Source organism: Carlito syrichta, unplaced genomic scaffold, assembly GCF_000164805.1.
Source record: "Carlito syrichta isolate Samal-C Ts95f unplaced genomic scaffold, Tarsius_syrichta-2.0.1 Scaffold301634, whole genome shotgun sequence".
Lineage (NCBI taxonomy): Eukaryota > Metazoa > Chordata > Mammalia > Primates > Tarsiidae > Carlito > Carlito syrichta.
The window spans coordinates 15,958-36,917 of NW_007245730.1; the positions used below are offsets into that span (position 1 = coordinate 15,958).

At 35.4% G+C, this 20,960-nt stretch overlaps 1 protein-coding gene across 1 annotated transcript in view; it reads left to right on the forward strand.

The window, feature by feature from the left end:
• ITFG1 (integrin alpha FG-GAP repeat containing 1) overlaps window positions 1-15,183 on the forward strand; it is a 23,522-nt gene extending 8,339 nt beyond the window's left edge. Inside the window, exons 2-5 of the mRNA XM_008055020.2 lie at window positions 6,305-6,478; window positions 7,472-7,554; window positions 11,176-11,293; window positions 13,782-15,183. Coding sequence (XP_008053211.2) covers window positions 6,305-6,478; window positions 7,472-7,554; window positions 11,176-11,293; window positions 13,782-13,841 — 435 coding nt within the window. The 3' untranslated portion in view covers window positions 13,842-15,183. The remainder of the gene's footprint in view (window positions 1-6,304; window positions 6,479-7,471; window positions 7,555-11,175; window positions 11,294-13,781) is intronic.
• Window positions 15,184-20,960: the final 5,777 nt, after the last annotated feature.

The following is a 20,960-nucleotide window of genomic DNA, read 5'->3' on the forward strand; positions in this document are numbered from 1 at the left end:
ACTCCAGTCTGGGTGACAGAGTGAGACTCCAATTCAAAATAAAATAAAATAAAATAAAATTTAAAAAATAATATATGTCTTTTACATTGTGTTTTCCTTGATTTTCTCTTAATGGGATTTTGGTGTTTCAATAATTTTTCTCTCTGTTAATCTTTTTTTTTTTTTATTTTGATGATGAGTTAAAACTCATGAAATACTGAGTGAAAGTAATGCTGATATTAAAATGTGTTTATTTGTGCATATACATACCTTGAAACAAAGTATATGACTAAAATTATGCTAACGTATAATGATTATCTCTTTATTTTGAGATAATTTTACATTGATCATTCTCTTTTGTGGCTTTAAGTTTTCCTACTGCATAGTAATTTTAATTTGCAATTTATGTTCTATAACCTGTGTAATAGAGTACTGTTGATAAAAAGTTCTGACTTCTTTTTTTCAGTAAAGTAATTATAAGAAAATAGTTATAAACCTAGTTTGTCCTTTAAGTCAGTCTTTGCTAGTAGTACCATGAAATCAGCATATGAGCATTGCTACTTAAATGTTCAGTTTAAGCATGTAGGAAAATACCTAGCAAATATACATACTCTATAAAAGTAAATCATAATAGGGAGAGACTGACTGTTGGAATGGCATGTGAGGACTTCATGAACCTGTTCTCCCCCATACCCAAACAAACAACAAAAATACTGGCCAACCATATAATATCAGTCATTTCAGGACGCTGGAAATTAACCAAAGCTACAGAATGGACTAAGTGTTGTCTATCCCAGAGGAGCTACTGAATCTTTGATAAGACAACAGAGTCTATGACATTTTAACTTGGAGCTAATCCCATCCTGCCTCCCATCTCAACTGATTGGTACAGAAGCCATGAAAATCCAGCAGTTTCACAGCCAGTGGAAATGACTGAGCCCCTTGGAGCTCTATTAAAATCTCCATCCAAGCCGGGCATGGTGGCTCAAGCCTGTAATCCCAGCACTTCCATAGACGAAGGCAAGAGGATTGCCTGAGCCCGGGGGTTTGAGACCAGCCTGGGCAACTTGATGAGACCTCGTCTCTACAATGTATCAAAAAATTGGCCAGGTGTGGTAGCACATGCCTGTAGTTCCGGCTACTTGGAAGGCTGAGGTGGAAGGATCACTTGAGCCCAGCAGGTTGACACTGGGGTGGCCATGAATGTGCCACTGCACTCTAGCCTGGGTGACAGTGTGAGACTGACTCAAAAAACAAAAAAAATTCCCATCCATAGCACTAGCAATATTTCATCTGAACTAGCAACTTTGGAAAATCTCCATTGTCAGGGTGTTAGCTATTTGATTTGACTTGGAGCTCAGCTCTTCTGGGGAAGAAGGACCTATCCTACAGCATTACCTAAATAACAGTAACCTCCTGGCAACATCTCAGCTACTTGAGCCTGTGATTAAATGTGGAGAAAACAGCCGGACCCTGTGGCTCAACCTGTAATCCCACGCCTTTGGGAGGCTGAGGTGAGTGGATTGCCTGGGCCCGCGGGTTCAAGACCCGCCTGGGCAGCGAGACCCCATCTCTACAATAAATCAAAAAATCAGCCGGGCGTGATAGCGCGTGCCTGTGATTCTGGCTACTGGGAAGGCTGAGGCGGAAGGATCGCCGGAGCCCAGCAGGTCAAGGCTGCAGTGGCCGGGAGCGGCCACTGCACTCCAGTCTGGGCGACCCAGTGAGACTCCAACTCAAAAAAAAAAAAAAAATGTGGAGAAAACAAGATCCTGGTCAAAATATAAAGGGAAGTCCTGGGAAACTAGATAACCACAGGCAACCTGGAAAAACTACAGCATATTCTTGGGGAACCAGAAGACTTCTTTTGCAAGTGCCTAAAACAACACCTAATACTCAGCTCCTTCTGCTTGACCTTGAGACCCTGCTTAAGCAAGAAATGAAAGCTAAGGCCGTCCTGTAAACTGAAGTTTGAAGGCATACTTTCACATACAAATCCCCTTGACAAAGGATGGGAGACATAAGTCAAAATACTTATATGTAGGGAAATCTTACAACCAGTGACTGGCTAAATAATACTGACCCAAGTATTTCTCCTAGGAAGTCAGATGAAAAACAAGAACTTTAAAAATAAAAAAGAACTTGGGAGCAGGCACTGCTGGGAATATAGAATCTTCAAAATTTACTAAATGAAAAAAGTCACTAAACAAACAACTGGGTGCAATGGCTCATGCCTGTATTCCCAGCACATTGGGAGGCAGAGGCAAGAGGATTACCTGAACCCAGGAGTTCAAGACCTGCCTGGGCAACCTGACAAGACCTTCTCTCTACAATAAAACAAAAAATTAGCCAGGCACGGTGTTGCACACCTGTGGTACCAGCTACTTGGAAGGCTAAGGCAGAAGGATCACCTGAACCCAGCAGGTCAAGGCTGTAGTGACTGTGAGCATACTCCTGCACTCCAGCCTGGGTGACAGAATGAGATTCCAACTCAGAAACAAAGCAAACAATAACAACAATAACAAAACAACAGCAAACCCTTGGATGGGGTTGGGTGATACCACAGTTGTCAATCTCTAAAAAGTACAGTTTTCAATAATTACAAGACATGTAAAGAAATAGGAAAGTGTGCAGGTATGCATGTATGTTTGTTTAAGCAGAAGATGTACCTGAAGATGTTGGACTTGGTAGATATAAATTATATACATTTATAATAGATATAGATAGGTAGATAGATAGGTGGGTAGATATGTCTTTTCAAAGCCCTAAAGGAAACTATGCTTAAAGAATTAAAGGAAAGTATGACAACTGTATCTCACTAAATAGATAATATAAATAGACAAGAAATCATCTTTTAAAATCAAATAGAAATTCTGGAGTTGAAAGTACAGTAACTGAATTCAGTACAGGTCTCAACAACAGATTTGAACTGGCAAAAGAATCATCATAAATATAGATTGATTGAAGATATCCAGTCTCAATTGGATAGAAGAAAAAAGAAAAAATAATTCATAACTTCAGAGACCTATGTGGGCACCATCTAGTATACCAACATATGCATAACAGAAGTCTTAGAAGGAAAGAAGGAGTAAGGGACAGAAAGAATATCTGAAGAAATAATGGCTAAAACCACCCAAATTTTATGACAAACTAATATGCACATCTAAGAAACTAAGTGAACTCCAATTAGGATAAACTCAAAAGAGGTCCACACTCAGACACGTCATAGAAACTGTCAAAAGATAAAGAGAGACTCTGGAAAGCAGCAAGAAAGAAGCAACTCATCACGTAAGAGGCTGAGGTGAGTGGATTGCCTGAGCCCATGGGTTCGACACCCGCCTAGGCAACTTGGCAAGACCTCATCTCTATAATAAATCAAAAAAATTAGCCAGGCATGGTAGCGCACACCTATAGTTCCAGCTACTTGGAAGGCTGAGGCGGAAGGATCGCCGGAGCCCAGCAGGTCGAGGCTGCAGTGGCCGGGAGTGGTCACTGCACTCCAGTCTGGGTGGCAGAGTGAGACTCCAACTCAAAAAAAAAAAGAGATTCTCAATCAAATTAACAGCTGGTTTCTCTTCAGAAACTCTGGAGGCCAGAAGGCAATGGGATGATACATTCAAAGTGCTGAAAGAAACAAAAGTGTCATTCAAGAATTCTGTGTCTGACAAAGCTATCTTTCAAAAATGAAGAGCTGTAGACATTTCCAGAAAAACAAAAGCAGTCTTCATGACTAGCAGACCTGCCCAAAATCTAAAGGGAGTTCTTCAAGCTGTCTAGTGACACTAGACAATAACTGGAATCCACACAAAAAAGTAAAGATCACTGGTTAATCTAGCTGTGCATAAATATAAGAGCTAGTATAAGTGTGTTTATCTTATGTAGTGCCTCTTTTGTTTCCTATATGATTTAAAAGGTAACTGCATAAAGTAATATGCATAAACTTGTATTTATGGGCTAATAATGTATAAAATGTGATTTATATAAGAGTAGCACAAAGGAGGGAGGGAAGGAACAGAACTACATTGGAGCAAGGTTTTTATATGCAGTGTGATTTACATTGGTACTAATCTGAACTAGATTTTTTAAAAGTTGAAATGCTAATTTCAATTCCTAGGACAATCCCTAAGTAACTCAAAAAAAAAGATGATAAAAGAAACAAGATTTCCCACCAAAAAAGTGAAAAAAATTTTTTAAAAGAAAAAAAGAACAAGGCAATTAAAATGATATGCTAGAAAACACTTACTAAAAGAAAGCAGCAATAAAGGAATAAAAGAATCTAAAATACATATAGAAAACAAATAGCAAACAGGCCAGGCATGGTGACTCACACCTATAATCCCAGCACTTTGGGAGGCCAAGGTTGGAGATTACTAGGCCCAGAAGTTAGAGACCAGCCTGGGCAATGTAGTGAGATAAAGAAAAATATGATCCAACTAGGTGCTGTCTACATTAGACATACTAAACTTGAAAACAAAAATGTTATAGAGATAAAGAATGACATTGTGTAAAGATAATAAAAAGGTCAATACATAAGGAAGATATAACAACTATAAACATATATGCACCTAACAAAATACACGAGGAATTGAAGGGATAATTCAACCATAAATTGAGATTTTAATACCCCACTTTCCATAATGAATCAAACAACTAGGCAGAAGATCAACAAGGAAGAGAAAATTTGAACTACACTATAAACCAACTAAACAGACATGTATAGAATACCCCACCCAACAATGGCAGAATGTGCATTTTTCTCAAGTGTCCATGGAATATGCTCCAGGACAGAGCATATGCTAGGCCATAAAAAATCCTCACTAAATTTAAAAAGATTGAAATCATACCAGAAATGTTCTCCAACCATAATTGAATATTAAAAATCAATAACAAAAGGAAATTTTGGAGATTTTTAATTGTGTGGAAATTAAATAACACATGCCAAAATAAACAATGGTTCAAAGAAGAAATCACAATGGAAATTAGAAGATACTTTAAGGGTAACATAAACAAAAACACAACATACCAAAATGTATAGGGTGCAGCTAAAGCAGTTCTTAGAAGGAAGTTTATTATTAGAAATGCCTATATTAAAAAAATAAGTAGCCTAATCTTCCACCCTAAGAAACTAGAAAAAGAAAAGCAAAGTGTCTAACTTCTGCAAAGCAATATTATTTTTTTCTGAAATAAAAACTGAACACACACACACAAAAGAAAAGAAAAACTAAACCCAAATCAAGCAGAAGGTGGGGAATACTGAGAGAAAATAAATGAAATAGGAAATGGGGGGGAAAGGTAAAGCCAATTAAACCAAAATATTGTTTAATAGTAATACAACTGAAAACCTTTTAGTTAGACTGACCAAGAAAACGAGAACACTCAAATTACTAAAATCCTGAATGAAAGAAGAGACCACTAGTGACCTTACAGAAAAAAAAAGGAAGATACACAAATGGCCAATAAGCACATGAAAAGAAGTTCAACATCATTCATCATTTGGGAAATGCAAGTAAAAATTACAATAAGATACCACTTCACAACCACAAAGATGACAGCAATGAAAAAGATAGACAAAAGGTTTGGTGAGGATATAAAAATATTCGGACCACTGTATATTGCTGGGGGGAACATAAAATGGTGCGACTACTTTGGAAACAGGTAGTTTCTAAAGATATTAAACACTCAGGTATATAATCAAGAAAACAGAAAACATGACTAGGTACAAAAACCTTGTCTATGAATGTTCACAACAATATTATTCTTAATAGCCAAAAAATAGAAATGACCCAAATGTTCATTATTTAGTGAAATTAATTAATGAAACAAAATGTAGTATATTATACAATGGAATATTATTTGGCAATTAAAAGTGATAAAGTATTGAAACATTCTACAGCATAAGTGAAGCTTGAAAACATGCAAAGTGGAAGAAGCCAGTCACAAAGGCCACACTGTATGATTGCACTTGTGTGAAATCTTCAGAACAGGCAAATCTGTAGAGACAGAAAGCAGATGAGTGATTACAACAGTTGGAAGCATGTGGGTTAGAAACAAGAGTGATTGTTAATGTGGATGGAGGTTTTTTTTAATGTGATGAATATATTCTAAGATTAGATTGTGGTGATGGCTGAACAACTCTGAATGTACTCAAACCATTTACCCATACATTTAAATGGTATGTGAATTCTTTCTCCATAAAGATGTTTTCTTTAAAAAGTGAATCATTAATATTAATGAACTGGATATTTCATTTCACATTTTTATACTTAAATGATAAGTTCTAGTACCTAAATTTTTAACATTTTATCATTTTTATATTTGATGGGAGCAATGTTTCCAACATATTTTGTGTGCTTGTTTGCTTTTAATAATTCTAGCTGGGCAACTCAGCCAATCAGCACATTTAGCTCTCCAACTACCATACAACGTACTTGGTCTAGGTCGAAGTGCAAATTTTCTTGACCATCTTTATGTTGGTATTCCCCGTCCATCTGGAGAAAAGGTGAGTAAAAATTTAATTTGTTTACAATTAATCTGTGTTTTAGTATTCACTATTTAAATACTTAAGTTCAATCATTTGAATCCAATTAAATTTGACTTCAGATAATTCAAATATTTATTTCCTTTAAAGAATAAAGAAAAGAAAAATTTGATGGGTGCAGTGGCTCACACCTATAATCCCAGCACTTTGGGAGGCGGAGGTGAGAGGATTGCCTGAGCTCAGGGGTTCGTGACCAGCCTGGGTATCTTGGCAAGACCCCATCTCTACAGTAAATCAAAAAATTAGCCAGGCAAGGTGGCATGCTCCTGTAGTTCCAGCTACTTGGAAGGCTGAGGTGAAAGGATCGCCTGAGATGCAGGTCAAGGCTGTGGTAGCCATGAATGTGCCACTGCACTCCAGCCTGAGCAACAAAAAAAAGAAAAGAAAAAAAAAATGTATTGGTAATGACTGGTCTAAGCTTATCTTACATAAAGCACAGTATGGTTTGAAGATATTTACAGTTTTTTTCATCTCTTCTTCCTTAAACCTCACTTTTTCTCCTTAACAGTTTTTGCCACTTAATATGTATACATAAAATATTTTAGTAACAGAAAAATAGTACTGTTATACTTATATGTTATATATAGTATAATGTATATTATAATATTATTTTACTTATTTTGTTTACTGTCAGTGTTCCCCCCCTTGAATTTTGGCTCCAAGTAGCATTCATACATAACACTGTGAACAAAGACTGTGACATATAATTGTTCAATAAATATTTGTTGAATGAGTTCATAAGATTAAATACAATCCTTCCCTGAAAAGATCAGAAAATTTTTCCAACAGATGGCACAGGAACCCTATATTTGGCTTAATATATGTGAACATAGCTTAATTCACACCCAGGATTTAAATTTCTCAAAGTACTTGAGATTTTTCCTATTTATTTAGAATAATATTTGTGCTTTTTAAATGTACTGAATGTTAAATGTTCTTAAATTCTTTTTTCAGTCTATACGAAAACAAGAGTGGACTGCAATTATTCCAAATTCCCAGCTAATTGTCATTCCATACCCTCACAATGTCCCTCGAAGGTAATGTTCTTGCTTGACCTAAATTTGGTGAAAATACTGTTAACTCTGAATCATAGATACAGTTACGTCTTTTTAAAACTCTTTTATTCCTGCTGTATTCCCATGAGTACCTATTCCTTAATTCGCTTACAGCAAACTTTAAATGACTAAACATACTTAACATAAAAGGTCCCTGACATTTTTCATAAAGAACAAATTCAATCCTATTAGAAAAACAGCAGGTTAACTAATTAGGGATTTATACATATTTTGCTTAAATAAATTGGTATTCAGTTTACTAGTTATAAATTCCAAATTTTCAGGATACTAAATTTTTAAATAAAGCACTGATCTTTTCAATAAATTATTTGAGAAGTGGTATATATCCCACAGTGGTTGAGCACAAGTCTTGGAGTCAAATAAACATAGACTAGAAAAAGTCAGCTCCACTGCTAACTAATTGTAAAATTGAGAGCTAGTCCTTTGTCCTCTCCAAGGCTCAATTTCTTCACCTGTAGAATGAGAGATAAAATACCTACCTTATAGAATGAAGATGAAATATACTTAATACAGTGCCAAGCTTATAATAAGTAAATGGTAGGTATTGTTATCCTTATTAGCACAATACTATTGCATTTAACTCTAAATCTTTAATTTATCTGTGTTATAATTACTAGATTGATTCTATTCTTTTAAAAGTAAGTGATGAAGGTATTCACTAACATTTAAATATCACAGGGAGAAATTTACAAGTCTGATATCAATATGGGAAAATAACCAAAGAGAAATGGTGTAATTTATCTATAAGTATGTAACCAGTGGAGTCCCCTACTTGTTATAGATCTTCTGAAAATACAAGCCGTATTGTTCTTTATTAAATTTTTAGAAGGGATGTATCAGTAGTGTGATAGAACCAGCTCATACTTCCTCATGAGTTGACTGTATATCTCTATTCAGTGAAGTCACATTAAAATCTATTTTGGTTGGAGAATCTACTCCATGAAAATTGGTAAGTGCGATAAATTAGGGGTCCCCTCTCCCCAGCCCTGAGAGAGCTGGTTTACCAGCATATCACTGGATGTACTTTATGGTAGATTTATGGGCTTTAGAACCAAACTGTTAAGAAAACAAACTTTATCACAGCATTATGCTTGGAATAAGATGATATAAGTAGAAACAATTATAGTACTCATTCAGACTTTTTTAAATGAGCCAATATTGTATGTTCATGTTAGTTTTCTATACATGTAATATATAGCAAAACTAGAAAATCTGGACCACGAATAAGTAATTATATATAGTACAGACCAGGCACCATGGCTGTCACCACCCCAGCAATGTGGGAGGTCAAGGTGAGTGTGTCTAGGAGTTTGAACTGTGGTGGGCCATGATTGTGATTCTGCCACTGTACTTCATCTCAGGCAGTACAGTGAGACCCTGACTCAAAAATAAAATAAAATAAAACAATAAAGTATAGTACTTCTAAACAGTGCAGTATCACCTTCTTTTTTTTTTTGGTCTTTTACTACCATGGACATAGAACAATCTCTTAAGATGGAGTGGTAAGCAATAACAACAACAAAAAAAACGGAGCAGCAAAATGTAGAAAAGTATGTATAAGCAACTATAGTGATTTTAAAAGACATCTATGTGTATATATTTATATATGTAAAAAACATCTCTTAAAATAGTATACAAGAAACTGGTAAGAGTGACTACCTTTGAATAGAAAACTGAGGATTGGCTTTTTTGCCCTACTTTTTGTTTTTTAAACCAAAATGCCTATATTCCTGATTTTTTAAGATGTATTTTAAAAATAGAACTGCCAAAACGTCTTATAAAATACCTGTTTTTTTAAATACAAGTAAAGTAACTGAGAGTAGCTGACTTCAACTAATTAACAGTGTTTTGGGTTGTTTTGTTTTGTTTTGTTTTTGAGTTAGAGTCACACTGTCGCCCAGGCTGGAGTGCAGTGATCCAATCACAGCCTACCACAGCCTCAAACTCCTGGGCTCAGGTGATCCTGCCACCTCGGTCTTTCAAGTAGCTGGGACTACAGAATCACACCAACATGCCCAGTTAATTTTTTTATTTTTGTAGAGACGAGGCCTTGCTACGTTGCCCAGCCTGGTCTCAAACTCCTGGGCTTGAGCAGTCCTCCTGCCTTGGCCTCCCAAAATGCTGGGATTACAGGCATGAGCCTCCGCACCTGGCCAGTGTTTGTTTTTCTAAGGTTTACTTACTCTTCTGAATTTCCAGAGACATTCTACTACAGCTTTCTTCCATAATCTCAACATTTTTCATATTTATCTTGCTTTTTCCAAAGAAATATTCCTTTTAAATTTATATACATAATAAAAACCAAATTAATGTTAGTTTGAGGTGTATTTTGAGGTTTATTGACTAGAGGCTAACTTATGGATCAATAAATTTTAATTATCCCAAAATAAATCAATAGCTACTTGCTATTTATCAGAACAATCTTACCTTTATTAAACTTTTAAAATGAAAATATATCTATTATCTATTTCTAAAGAAAACAAAAAGTTCTATGCATATAATAGCCTGTAGTGTTAGTGATACTGACCTTGGCTTTAGGCTTTTCAGGGTTTCCTAGTGCTGTGTTACGCGGATTGTTTTAGAAGGGAAGAGTTAATTGTATTTATGATAAAGACTTTTAATCTGTTCATTGCCATTAAGAGTGAGGGACTAAAGTTAAAAGGTGCTATTATTAAAGACCTATAAGGCACTGTAATAATATAAACCCTCCAACATCACACAGAAATGGTAGAATTTTTATACAAGCCATCTACATGCAAAACATGGATGTAGCCGGGCTCAGTGGCTCAGCCTGTAATCCCGTGCCTTTGGGAGGCTGAGGTGAGTGGATTGCCTGAGCCCGTGGGTTCGAGACCCGCCTGGGCAGCAAGACCTCATCTCTACAGTAAATCAAAAAATCAGCTGGGCGTTGTAGCACATGCCTGTAATTCCGGCTACTTGGAAGGCTGAGGCGGAGGGATCGCCGGAGCCCAGCAGGTCAAGGCCACTGCACTCCAGCCTGGGCGACAGAGTGAGACTCCAACTCAAAAGAAAAAAAAAAAACATGAATGTTTTAATTGGTCATACTACATCTATGGACAGGGGAGTGAAAATAAGATGATGTAGAAGGCTTATAGGCTCATGTAACCATCAAGATATCAGATTCAGCAGGTAAATCAAGATGTAAAAAAAGGTATCTAAGATTATCCAAAGAACCACTGACAAGTTTACTTAAGAAAGATCAAACTTAGAAAATGAAAATTATTGAAATAACTCATCAAAAATTCTACTGCAGGGCAACCATTTCAGGTTCCCTCCCACTTTGGGAACTTTTCTGTCATCTTAATAAATTCTGCTTTCTCACTTAAAAAGAAAATTCTACTGCAGTTCTTTGAGTAAAACAGAAACTCTGCAGAACCATAGCTGTTCTTAGTGCTAATTCAATTGCTATTGTTTTATTTTTAATGAATAGATGAGTGAATGAGTTAATGAGTGAATGAACTGTTTCATTCATTAATAAGCTATTTTGCTTTTTGGTCTCAGTATAAGTTTGTTGTTTTAAGCAAAATTTGTCATTTTAATTTTGTACGTTTTTATCCACAGTTGGAGTGCCAAACTGTACCTTACACCAAGTAACATTGTTATGCTTACTGCTATAGCTCTCATCGGTGTCTGTGTTTTCATCTTGGCAATAATTGGCATTTTACATTGGCAGGAAAAGGTTCGTTCATTTAAATGAAACATTAACTTTGGTGAATTTATTAGTATAATACATTGCTCTTTAAAAATACTGCATTTATGTTAAACTTTTTTCATATGACTAAATTTCCTTGTTTCAAGTCAGTCCAGAGTGTCATTTTATTGATGATAATTTCTTTTATCCCCTGAAGTCACCAATGTCTTTTATCAATTCATACAAATCACAGGAGAAAACTTTCTAAAAAGTTTGATGCTCTACAATGGTAATAAAATGATCACCCAAAAATCATCAGGCATATAGAAAAACTTAATTAGAAGTAACTTCATAATGGCCTAAAAAATAATGATCAATTTTTTTTAATGAGTTTATGTTCAGTATCTACTGATAGAGCCACGGACATTCTTTTTGCCAGGATTAACAAGCTATCTCTTTTAAAGAATTAGATAGAGCCCAGGGAGGTTAAATGATTTTTTCAAAGTTTAAGTGGAAAGTAACAACTAAAGCAATAAACATCTTTTTTATCTATAAAGTATTCTTTGCATTAAACTATTCTTTCGTATAATACTCTAAATAATAAATTGAAAACAAAATTCCCCAAAATGTACCTTTTTATGTGAGGTTTATGTGGAGAAAAAAAAGAGCCTATCACCATAAATTTATTAGTAGCTTAAATATAAATTATAAAAGCCAGTTTCTATTTGTATATGAGTATATATTAAATACATAACTAATAATTTCCAAAAATATCCTCAAAAAAGGACTTCTTTGTATCACAAAGAAAGGTGTTTTTTTTCTTTTTTTGCACCCACTCTCTTTGGATTGGCATGCCCATCGGAATCATTTTTTGCTAACAAAAATTATCTGTTTTATCTTAGCTGCTCTTTTAACATATGAAAGAAAATGCTAACTGTTTTAACCTATTGTTCATAGGTTCGTCTCTCAAAAATATCACTCTTTTACATACTAAAAGCAATAATATGAAATTACATATTCATTTAACCTTAAAATTGCAGAAGTATCAGAACACAGTCTGAAATATTACATAGCTCTTGACCTAGAAAAGGAAATTAATTTCTCAGGAGATCTGATTACAACATAAACTGTGGGCTTACAACAATGATTATACAGTGATTAAAAATTAAAGCTTTAAATACAGTAATATATTTGACCATGTATATATTGTGTCTCCTGGAGCACTGTGGTACCTCAAAGAGGTAGAATGTCTTCAACCACTTTTTTACCTAAGCTGACTACTCCTTTCCTCTTTTCCTCAGTGCAGGGTTTCCATAGTGTCTGTCCCGGGCCCTCTTCTACACTTTCCCTGCCATTTTCATCTAAATTCACGGCTTCAAATAGTACCTCAAACATCCCCAGACCTCCTCTCTAAAGGTCTCTTCCCTCATTTCCAGCTGTCACCATGATATCGCAACCTAGATTACATAAAAGCACTTCAAAACCAATATTCTAAGGCTCATCTCTCCTCTTTCCTACTTATCTACAAGATGTTATCAGCCACCCTGTAGCTTCTACCTGCATAAGAATTTCTTCAGCTGACTACTTCTGCATTCTTGCTACCACTGCCTTAGCTCGGCCCCTTATGTCCCACTTGGGCTTTCTGATTCCATTCTCTCCCCTTTTCATTCCATTTATCACATTGCTGCCAGATTAAGTTTATCCTTGATCATGCCCCTCCCTGCTCAAAGACCTCTGGTGACTGTCCATGGCTTTTATGCATAAAATCCTTAGCCTGGCCTTAATATTACTTCCATGTGACCCCACAACATACTTTCCAGTTTTATGTCTTATCATTCCTTTCACATATTCCTTGTTCCTTCTAGACTTGCCATGATTGCCCATATTGTACCCTCAACTTGGAATGCATGCCCTTCCATTTCCATAAACAATGTTCAAAGCTTTCTCTTTCCTCTCTCTCTCAGACATGGTAACATTGTTCACTTTTTATCTTGAGGTACAATTATACAGTATGTTTTGCTTTTGTCTTTCTGAGCTTTAAGTTTAGGGTGAACAAGATACAAAACTGAGATTTTTTTAGTCCCTGAAAATGAAAGCACAGTACCTTGCTGGGAGCAGAGGATCAATAAATATCTGCTAAATCAATAGGTCAACCAAAAAAGAATTAGTACATTAGTACTTTAATATAATGAGCTTAGATTTGTTCATTAATATCAATGTTAAGAATGGGAGAAAAATGCAATGGATGATTCTATCCTTATAGAATGTAATGCTCACTCCCAGTTTCAAATAAATAATAACAAGCTAAGTAGTTAAGGAAAATTTCTTAGTGACTTTTAAATTCAATTAGATCATTAATTATAAAATAGCTATATAAACTACAAAAATATTTTTTAAGATTATTGCATGATAAAATCATACCTGTTATCTATTAATTACTGAGGACTTTTAAAAAATGAATCACTTTGTATTTCAGAAATGTATCTTTTCTTAACATTTCCCACCATTTCTTAAGAAGTCTAAAATTCTTTTTCAGAAAGCAGATGATAGAGAAAAACGACAAGAAGCCCATCGGTTTCATTTTGATGCTATGTGACTGCCTTTAATACTACATAATGGAATGGCTATTCACTTGATTAGTTGAAATACTAAATTGTGGCTTATAAAAAAATGCAAGAGTTTGAATATTATTTATAAATTATGCATCCTTTGGTAATTATTGGAAAGTATTCAAATAAATAAGGTCTGAATGTGTCACAAGGTCTTTTTTTAAAAAAACATTTTGTATATAAAAATTTGAGTTCTTGATTCAGTAGTGCTGTACATTTTTGTTCTTTTGTTTAATATGTTGCATGTACTCCGGTGTTTATGTATTTATAATCTTATTAGAGTAATGATGATGGAAAAAGACAGGTGTAAATAAAAATATTAAAATGAGCAGGAATTTTTGTGTCTACTTGAATTGGTCTTACTTCTTATTCTAATGATGCAAATTAGACTTTTGTTAATGTATTACAGAGTTATTATACATTCACCTTCATCATGGCAGGTTAGGGGTCTCACTCATGGCAAACAACATAGTGACGGGTACTCTGACATGTATCGCAGTAAGACTTGCCTTAAACTTCTGGTTCCACCACTTACGAAGTTACTATTTAAACTTGGCTATTGCTTAACCTCTATAAGCCTCAGTTTTCATATTTATGCACTGGGACTAATAATACTCGCTTAAGTTATTATAAACATTAAATTGGATGATGTATGTATGTATGTAAAGTGCTTAGCTTCGTGCCTAGCACAAAGTAAGTGCTCAATAAGTGGCAGTTGACATTATTACTACTTTTAGATAATTTTCTTAGACTTATACAACTAATTATTAATACACAGAGAATTTTATTTTCAGGCATGAGGAATTCATATTCTTTGGAAAATCTAAATTCTTGGCAATTGACAACTTATATAAAGATTATTTGCTCATATTAACTAAAAATTATAGTACTCTCCAAGAGTTAATATGCCCTAAAAATTTTCATTTGGAAACTGATCCTTATCATGTGATAATGAACATTTGATTTCTTGAAAGGAAACTGCTGTAGGCAGCATCTCGGAATGCAAATCTTCAATCACATTTCTATTCTCAAAGGCTTGGAGAGTCTATAATTTACATTCAGACTTCAGTGCAAATTTTATACTTGTGAACTTCACACTGCCAAAAAAGTCACTTAAAAAAACTTAAATCTAAGACTGGTGAAAGGTTTATTCATCAAGGCTAATAATTTTCTAATATGCAAATGGTATGTAATGACTAAAGTAAAATTTCTCTAAAAACAGTTACTTTTGTTCATGTTATTTTTCTTACAATTCACTGACAGTAGCATGCATCTTACTTTGTATTTGAGCATGATGTCTTCTTAATAAATGTTCCTTATTGAAATAAAGTATTTTGGTGACTTTTTACATTTTTTTTGCAGTACAAAGAGGTCTTAGAGGTTATAAAATCACTTATCTGAACTGGGATACTGAATGTCTTTGTGGGCCAGAGGCAAAATGGGACTCTCCTGACTATGATATTCAGTTAAATTTATCAAACAGTTATCAGCCGTAACACTGTGCCAGGCACTCTTCCACACTCTCCCAAAAACAATTAGGCTTAGTATCTATGGATTGATATAACACGAGTCTTAAAATTTTGGAGTCAGGGTCTATAAGGAATAGTGTTACAAATAAGATGTTCATGACAATTAAAAATATAGTCAGTGACATTAATACTGTTTCTGTATTTCCAAACACAACTTTAATTTCATTTATAAAAGGACAGCAGGTTAAAAAAAAAATCACAACATTGAGAATCGTTAATGAAGCCCTTCGTATTAATTTTGAATATTATAGTGGAAAGAGAACAAGACTTTGAAGTTAGACAAATCCAGATTCAGAGCCCAGCCCCCCTATTTTGTGATTTTTTAATTCATCACTTTATTTATTGAACTCTAGTTTCTTCATTTGTAAAACAAAGACTGCAAACCGCCTACCTTAAAGGACTGTTGAATCTGAAATTGCAATTTGCACACAGCAGTTACTTGCTAAGGGCTGGTCCTTTTCTTCCTAACCACTTCTCATTACACTGACAAACAATAACTTAACATTTTTTGACTTTTCTCTCCCACTGATAATTATTTGTAAACCCTTCTCCTTTTGGGAATCAGGAGGGGTAATTAAGCTTAATAGTCATTTTGAAGACACTGTAAATACATTGTTAATACACCATTTATTTGAACTAGCCCTTTACATTTCCCCATCCTTATAAATAACTAAAATTTCTCAAAACAAACAAAAAACTCAAAAACTTAAATTGTGTCCAACAGACTTTCACAGTATATCTAGGTTTAATCTAGAACACCTAAGGGCTTACTCAGTATAAAGGTGGATTAAAGAGAACCAACCCTTGTTGCAATCTAGCTTTGCATCATCTGGCCAATTATTTTTGAAGACTAATAAAACAGATAATACACTGAGGAGTGCTTTTGATCCATAATTGTATGAGGGAAAGGAAATACATGATTGGCCAAAAGGAGAAATGGAGTTGTGATGTGTTTTCAGTGGACTACCTCATACAACCCTATATTGAGTTCTGAAATAGGATGACCTTTCTTATCTCCTAACCTGTCCCAACTTAGGATAAAAAGATTGGGCTTTCATACCATCACATTCACCAGGTAATGGGTATAGGCTGCTCCAATGGCCTCTATCAAGAAAAAATAACCAGTATGAGAAATAAAAGCCATAACTACAGATAATCTATATATTAAAAATAGAAGATTTTGAGAATAATCTTATACCAATGAATTTTAAAGTTTATAGAAAATGGACCAATTCCTAGGAAAATATCACCAAAACAGACTCAAAATGAAAGAAACCCTGAATAGTCCTGGTGGATGCTATGATGTGGTTGGTGTTCAGACCCTGCATCAAGAATAAAGGATTTATTACCCTAATTTTTTGGCGTAGCATCACTATTCATCTGTCAGCCTCATCTGAAGAGAGCAAACTCAACCAAGATCACTACCCTCTTCTTGACATAAAAATCCTAAACATAAGCCGGGCTCAGTGGCTCAGCCTGTAATCCCTCGCCTTAGGAGGCCGAGTGAGTGTATTGCCTGAGCCCACAGGTTCAAGACCCACCTGGGCAACTTGGCGAGACCTCATCTCTACAATAAATCCAAAATTAGCTGGGCGTGGTTAGCACGAGCTTGTAGTTCCAGGTACTTGGAAGGCTGAGGCGGAAAGATCGCCAGAGCCCAGCAGATCGAGGCTGCGGTGGCCAAGAGTGACAACTGCACTCTGGGTGACAGAGTGAGACTCCAACTCAAAAAAAAAAAAAACCAGGCTTGGTGGCTCAGCCTGTAATCCTGCGCCTTTGGGAGGCTGAGGTGAGTGGATTGCCTGAGCCCGCGGGTTGGAGACCCGCCTGAGCAGGCGAGACCTCATCTCTACAATAAATCAAAAACTAGCCTAGCATGGTAGCATGCACCTGTAGTTCCAGCTACTTGGAAGGCTGAGGCAGAAGGATCGCCGGAGCCCAGCAGGTCGAGGCTGCAGGTGCCAGGAGCCGCCACTGCACTCCAGTCTGGGCGACAGAGTGAGACACCAACTCAAAAAAAAAAAATCCTAAACATTCATAAACTAAATATAAAAAAGAAAAACTGACGGACCTATAGGGAGAAACAGACAAACACATGATTTAGGTGGGAGACAAATAGGCAGAAAATCAGAAAACTTAGAGAAGACCAAACATCACTATCAACCAACCTCAGTATTTATCTAACATGCTAACCAACAACAGCAATTACTGTCATTTTAAATACACATGGAACACTTACTCAGATCATATTCTAGGATATAAAACAAAACTTACCAAACCTAAGATAATAGAAATCAGACAAAGTAAATTATCAGACTATAATAGAATTAAACTAGAAAGATAACTGGAAAATGCCCAAATATTTGGAAACTAACACTTTTAAATAACCAAAGGGTCAAAGAGGAAGTTTCAAAGGAAATTTTTAAATATTTTGAACCAAATGAAAATTAAAAATACAACATACCAAAATTTGTAGAAAGCAGTGCTGAGAGGGAGATTTATAACATTAAATGTCTATGTTAATAAAGAAGGACGATGATAAAGGGGCAATCCCTTCGGGTCCCCTCCCACTATGGGAGATTTTCTGTCCTCTCAATAAATCCTGCTTTCAAAAAAAGAAAAAGAAAACGATAAAGAAATAAAGGAAGACTTAAAACGGAAAGACACTGTGTTCATGGATTGGAAGAAGCAACACAGTAAAGGTGTCAGTATTCCCAAAAGTGATCTGTAGATACATACCATTCCTATCAAAATCCCAGTACTGCAGCATTTTTTGTGGATATAAACAAGCTTATTGTACAGTTTATAAGAAAGAAAAGGAACTAGAATTGTTTAAAACAATTTTGAAAAGACAAAGTTGTAGAAATCAAACTATCTGACTTTAAAACTTACTATAAAGCTATAGTAATCAACAGTGTGGTATTGGCAGAGACAAACACATAGATCAGTGAACAAAATAAAATCCAGAAATAAACCCACACAAATACAGGTATTTGATCTTTGACAAAAATGTAAAAATGATTCAGTGGAAGACAGCCTTTTCAACAAATAGTACCAGAACTATTGATCTTCTGTATTTGCCATAAATACAAAGGGCAAAGAAAAAAAGAACCTTGACCCAAACTTCACACCTTATACAAAAATTAACTCAAAATGGTCATAAACTTATATATAAAATGTAAAATTATAAAACTTTTAGAAGAACACAGGAAAATATCTTCATTAATTCCAAGTTAGGCAAAGCTCTTAGAAATGACACCAAAGTATGATTTATAAAAAAACTAATAAATTTACCTTCATCTAAATTTAAAATGTGTGCTTTGACAAAGACACTTTCAAGAGAATGAACAGACAAGCTTCATATGCAAAGAAAATGTTTTCAAATCACATATTCAATGGCAGACTTGTATTCTAAATAAGAAGAGAGCTTTCAAAACAACAATAGGGGCCAAGCACCATGGTGCACACCTGTAGTCCCAGTTACTAGAGAAGCTGAGGCAGGAGATGACTCGAACCCAAAAGTTAGTGTGATCTATGATCGCATCACTGCACTCCAGCCTGGACAATAGAGAAAGACCCTGTCTTTAAAAAAAGAAAAGAAAACTACAAAAACCACCCAGACAAGATGGCACCAAAAGTGAAGGAGGAAGCCCCTGCATTGCCCAAAGCCAAAGCCAAAATAAAGGCTTTGAAGGCCAAAAAGGTAGTGCTGAAGGTGAACATAGCCACAGAAAAAAAGAAGATGCACATTTCACCCACCTTCTGGTGGCCCAAGATGTTGTGGATCCAGAGGAAGCCCACAGACATTCTCAGGAGAGTGCCCCCTAGAGAAACAAGCTTGCTGACTCTGCCATCATCAAATTCCCCTAACCACTGTGTTCACTATGAGAACAATGGAAGACAGCACACTTGTGTTCACTGTCGATGCCAAAGCCACAAGCGCCAGCTCAAACCTGAGTAAAGAAGCTCTAGACACTAATGTGGTCGAAGTCAAAACCCTGATCAGGCCTGGTGGAAAGAAGAGGCTGTGTGTTCAATGGGCTCATGATTATGATGCTTTGGATGTGGCCAACAAACCTGGATAATCTAGGCTGAGTCAAGCAGGTTAATTCTAAATATTCATCCTTTCACCATAAAAAAAAAAAACTCGTTTGAGTGGGCAAGAACTTGAGTTGAAAACATTTTGCCAAAGAGGATATATGAATGGCAAATAAGTACATGGTAACATGTTCAACATCAGTAGCCATCATGGAAATGAGTATTAAAACCATGAAGAAATACCACTACACACCTACTATAAACAAACAATGTCTTCATGGATAAAACAAAAAATACTAACATTTCAAAGTGCTGATGAGGATGAGAAACAACTAGAATTTTCATATATCACTGGCGGGAATGCAAAATGGTAAAGCCACTCTGGAGAACAGTTTGGCAGTTTCTAAAATCAATTGCATTTTTATATACTAGGACAATCAGTCACATAATAAGATTTAAAAACAGGTAACATAACAGCATCAAAAAAGTGAAGTACCTAAGAATCAATATAGCACAAGATGCACCACACAGCTCTATCAGGTAAACAGTAAAACTTTCCTGAGAAACACTAAAGAAATCTTCAATAAATGCACATCTGTACCATGACCATGGATAGGAAGACTCAAAATTGTAAAGATGTCCAATCCCCAACTCCACTCAATATTCTAATGGGTTTATATTTCCATATACATGTTAGAAACAGCTAGATTTGATAAGCTGTTTCTAACATGTATATGGAAATATAAAGAGAAAAGAATAGCCAAAACAGACTTGAAAAAGACTTGCTCTACCAGATACCAAAATTTAATACAGTCACGAATAGAGTGTGATATTGGTGAAGATATTGACAACCAGACCAATGGGACATACTGGAGAGTCCAAAGAAAGACTCACAGACATGAACGTTTGACTCAAGGAGGTGACACTGCAGAACAGTGGAATACGAACAGCCAGTACCAATAAATTATCCTGAGACAATTTGTATCACACAGAAAAATCAATTCCAGGTAAACTGACAACTAAATGTGAAGCACAAATTTATAAGCTTTTAGTATGAAATTTAAGCAACTTCATGACCCTGGGGGATGGGTTTCTTATTCAAGTCACCAAAAAACACTAATATGTAAAGGAAAGTTTTGCTGTATTGAAGTACATTAAAATTAATAACTTCAGTTCACCGATAAGCACTATAAAAAAGGGTGAAAAGACAAGTCACAAAATGAAAGTGGATATTTCCAACATATCTAACTGATCTGATTTCAAAATATAGAAATTATACAAAATGATTTCAAAAGAAAAAGACAGCCAGTAAAAAAAGTTGAGCAAAGGATTGACAAACAATATTTACATCTGATAGTAACCAAATGTTGATATGCATATGGAGTAACATTCTTAGTGGGACTAGGTTTCAAAAAAGTAAACAGCCCAGGAGCAGTGGTTCTATTTTTTTTTTTTTTTTTTTTTTGAGTTGGAGTCTCACTCTGTCGCCCAGACCAGAGTGCAGTGGCTGCTCCCGGCCACCGCAGCCTCAACCTGATG